General features: G+C 42.9%; 1 protein-coding gene across 1 annotated transcript; it reads right to left on the bottom strand.

Annotated features, from left to right (window-relative positions):
• Positions 1–80: 80 nt before the first annotated feature.
• LOC111389881 lies at positions 81–827 on the bottom strand (the record flags this gene model as incomplete). Its single annotated transcript, XM_023014858.1, has 3 exons — positions 680–827; positions 311–445; positions 81–226 (listed from the first exon to the last, which is right to left on the bottom strand). Coding segments are annotated over exons 1-3 (429 nt in total), but the record flags the coding sequence as incomplete, so codon positions are not given.
• Between the last annotated feature and the right edge of the window lie 414 nt (positions 828–1,241).

Below are 1,241 nucleotides of genomic sequence, written 5' to 3'. Positions count from 1 at the left end.
ACAATTCCACTCCAAATATTTTTACATTTAAACCTTGCCCCTAAAAAAAGCCCAAGGTATGATATGGGCAATTGCATAACCCTGCAACCCAATATATCGGCCAACTCATCCACGTTAGCAACCTCTTCCACTGGAATAGCCTCAGATTTCCCTAAATTAATCTTCAATCCCGACACCGCTTCAAAGCATAGAAGTAGTCGACGCAAGTTCCTGAATTGCTCATTATCTGCATTGCATAGAATCAGTGTATCATCTGTAAATAGCAAACAACAGACTTGTAAGTGTCCAACCGTAAAGCCCCTTATCAAACCTTCTTCCACAACTTTCTCAAGCATCCTACTGAATGCCTCCATAACAATCACAAACAGCAATGGAGACCAGGGATCCCCTTGCCTCAAACCTCTGCTGCTTCGAAAATAATCCTTTGGGGTGCCGTTGACCAAGACTGAGAATGAAACAGTAGAGATGCAAAATTGAATCCACTTACACTACTTTTCCCCAAAGCCACATCTCCTGAGCATGTACATAAGGAACCCTCAATTCACGTGATCATAGGCCTTTTGAACATCGAGCTTGCATAATATCCCTGGCACTCCCAAGCGTAATCTAGAGTTAACGTATTCATTCGCTATAAGCGCAAAATCCAAAATCTACCTTCCTTTTACAAAAGCATTCTGACACTTAGTCACCACTTTCCCCAGCACCTCCTTCAATCTATTCGCCAGAATCTTCGTAATAATCTTGTATGTCCCGCTAACTAAGCTAATAGGGCGAAAATCCTTAATGTTAACTGCTCCCGATTTCTTCGGCTGGTACCTTATCATCATTTATGCTAAAAACGACCTCCTTGATTTCGATTTCCCCAAATGGTTACCAATTGGCATCCTCCTCCGTGATAGTAGAAAAGTCCAGTCCATCCCCCTTTGGCCTCCAGTCAAACTGTTCCCGATAGAGTTTTTGATAGAATCTCACCATTTGATTCCCAATATCCTGCGAGTCCTCATAAGTATCCTCATCGACCTCTAACAAAGTGATATAGTTGTTGCGCCTGTTAGAATTAGCGACTCTATGGAAAATTTTGGTACATTTGTTCCCTTCTTTCAACCAAGTGATCTTAGATTTCTGGCACCAAGCAATCTCCTCCATCTCCACCAGTCTCTCCAACTCTCCCCTTAACAATCCACAACTCTCCCTCTCCTCCCCAACCAACCTTCGACTTTCCTCCTGCCTATCCAGCTGTT

This window comes from Olea europaea, unplaced genomic scaffold, assembly GCF_002742605.1.
Source record: "Olea europaea var. sylvestris unplaced genomic scaffold, O_europaea_v1 scaffold6299, whole genome shotgun sequence".
NCBI classification, from domain to species: Eukaryota; Viridiplantae; Streptophyta; class Magnoliopsida; order Lamiales; family Oleaceae; genus Olea; species Olea europaea.
The sequence above is the reverse complement of the archived record's forward strand: the minus strand, read 5'-3'. Positions and strand labels throughout refer to the sequence as shown.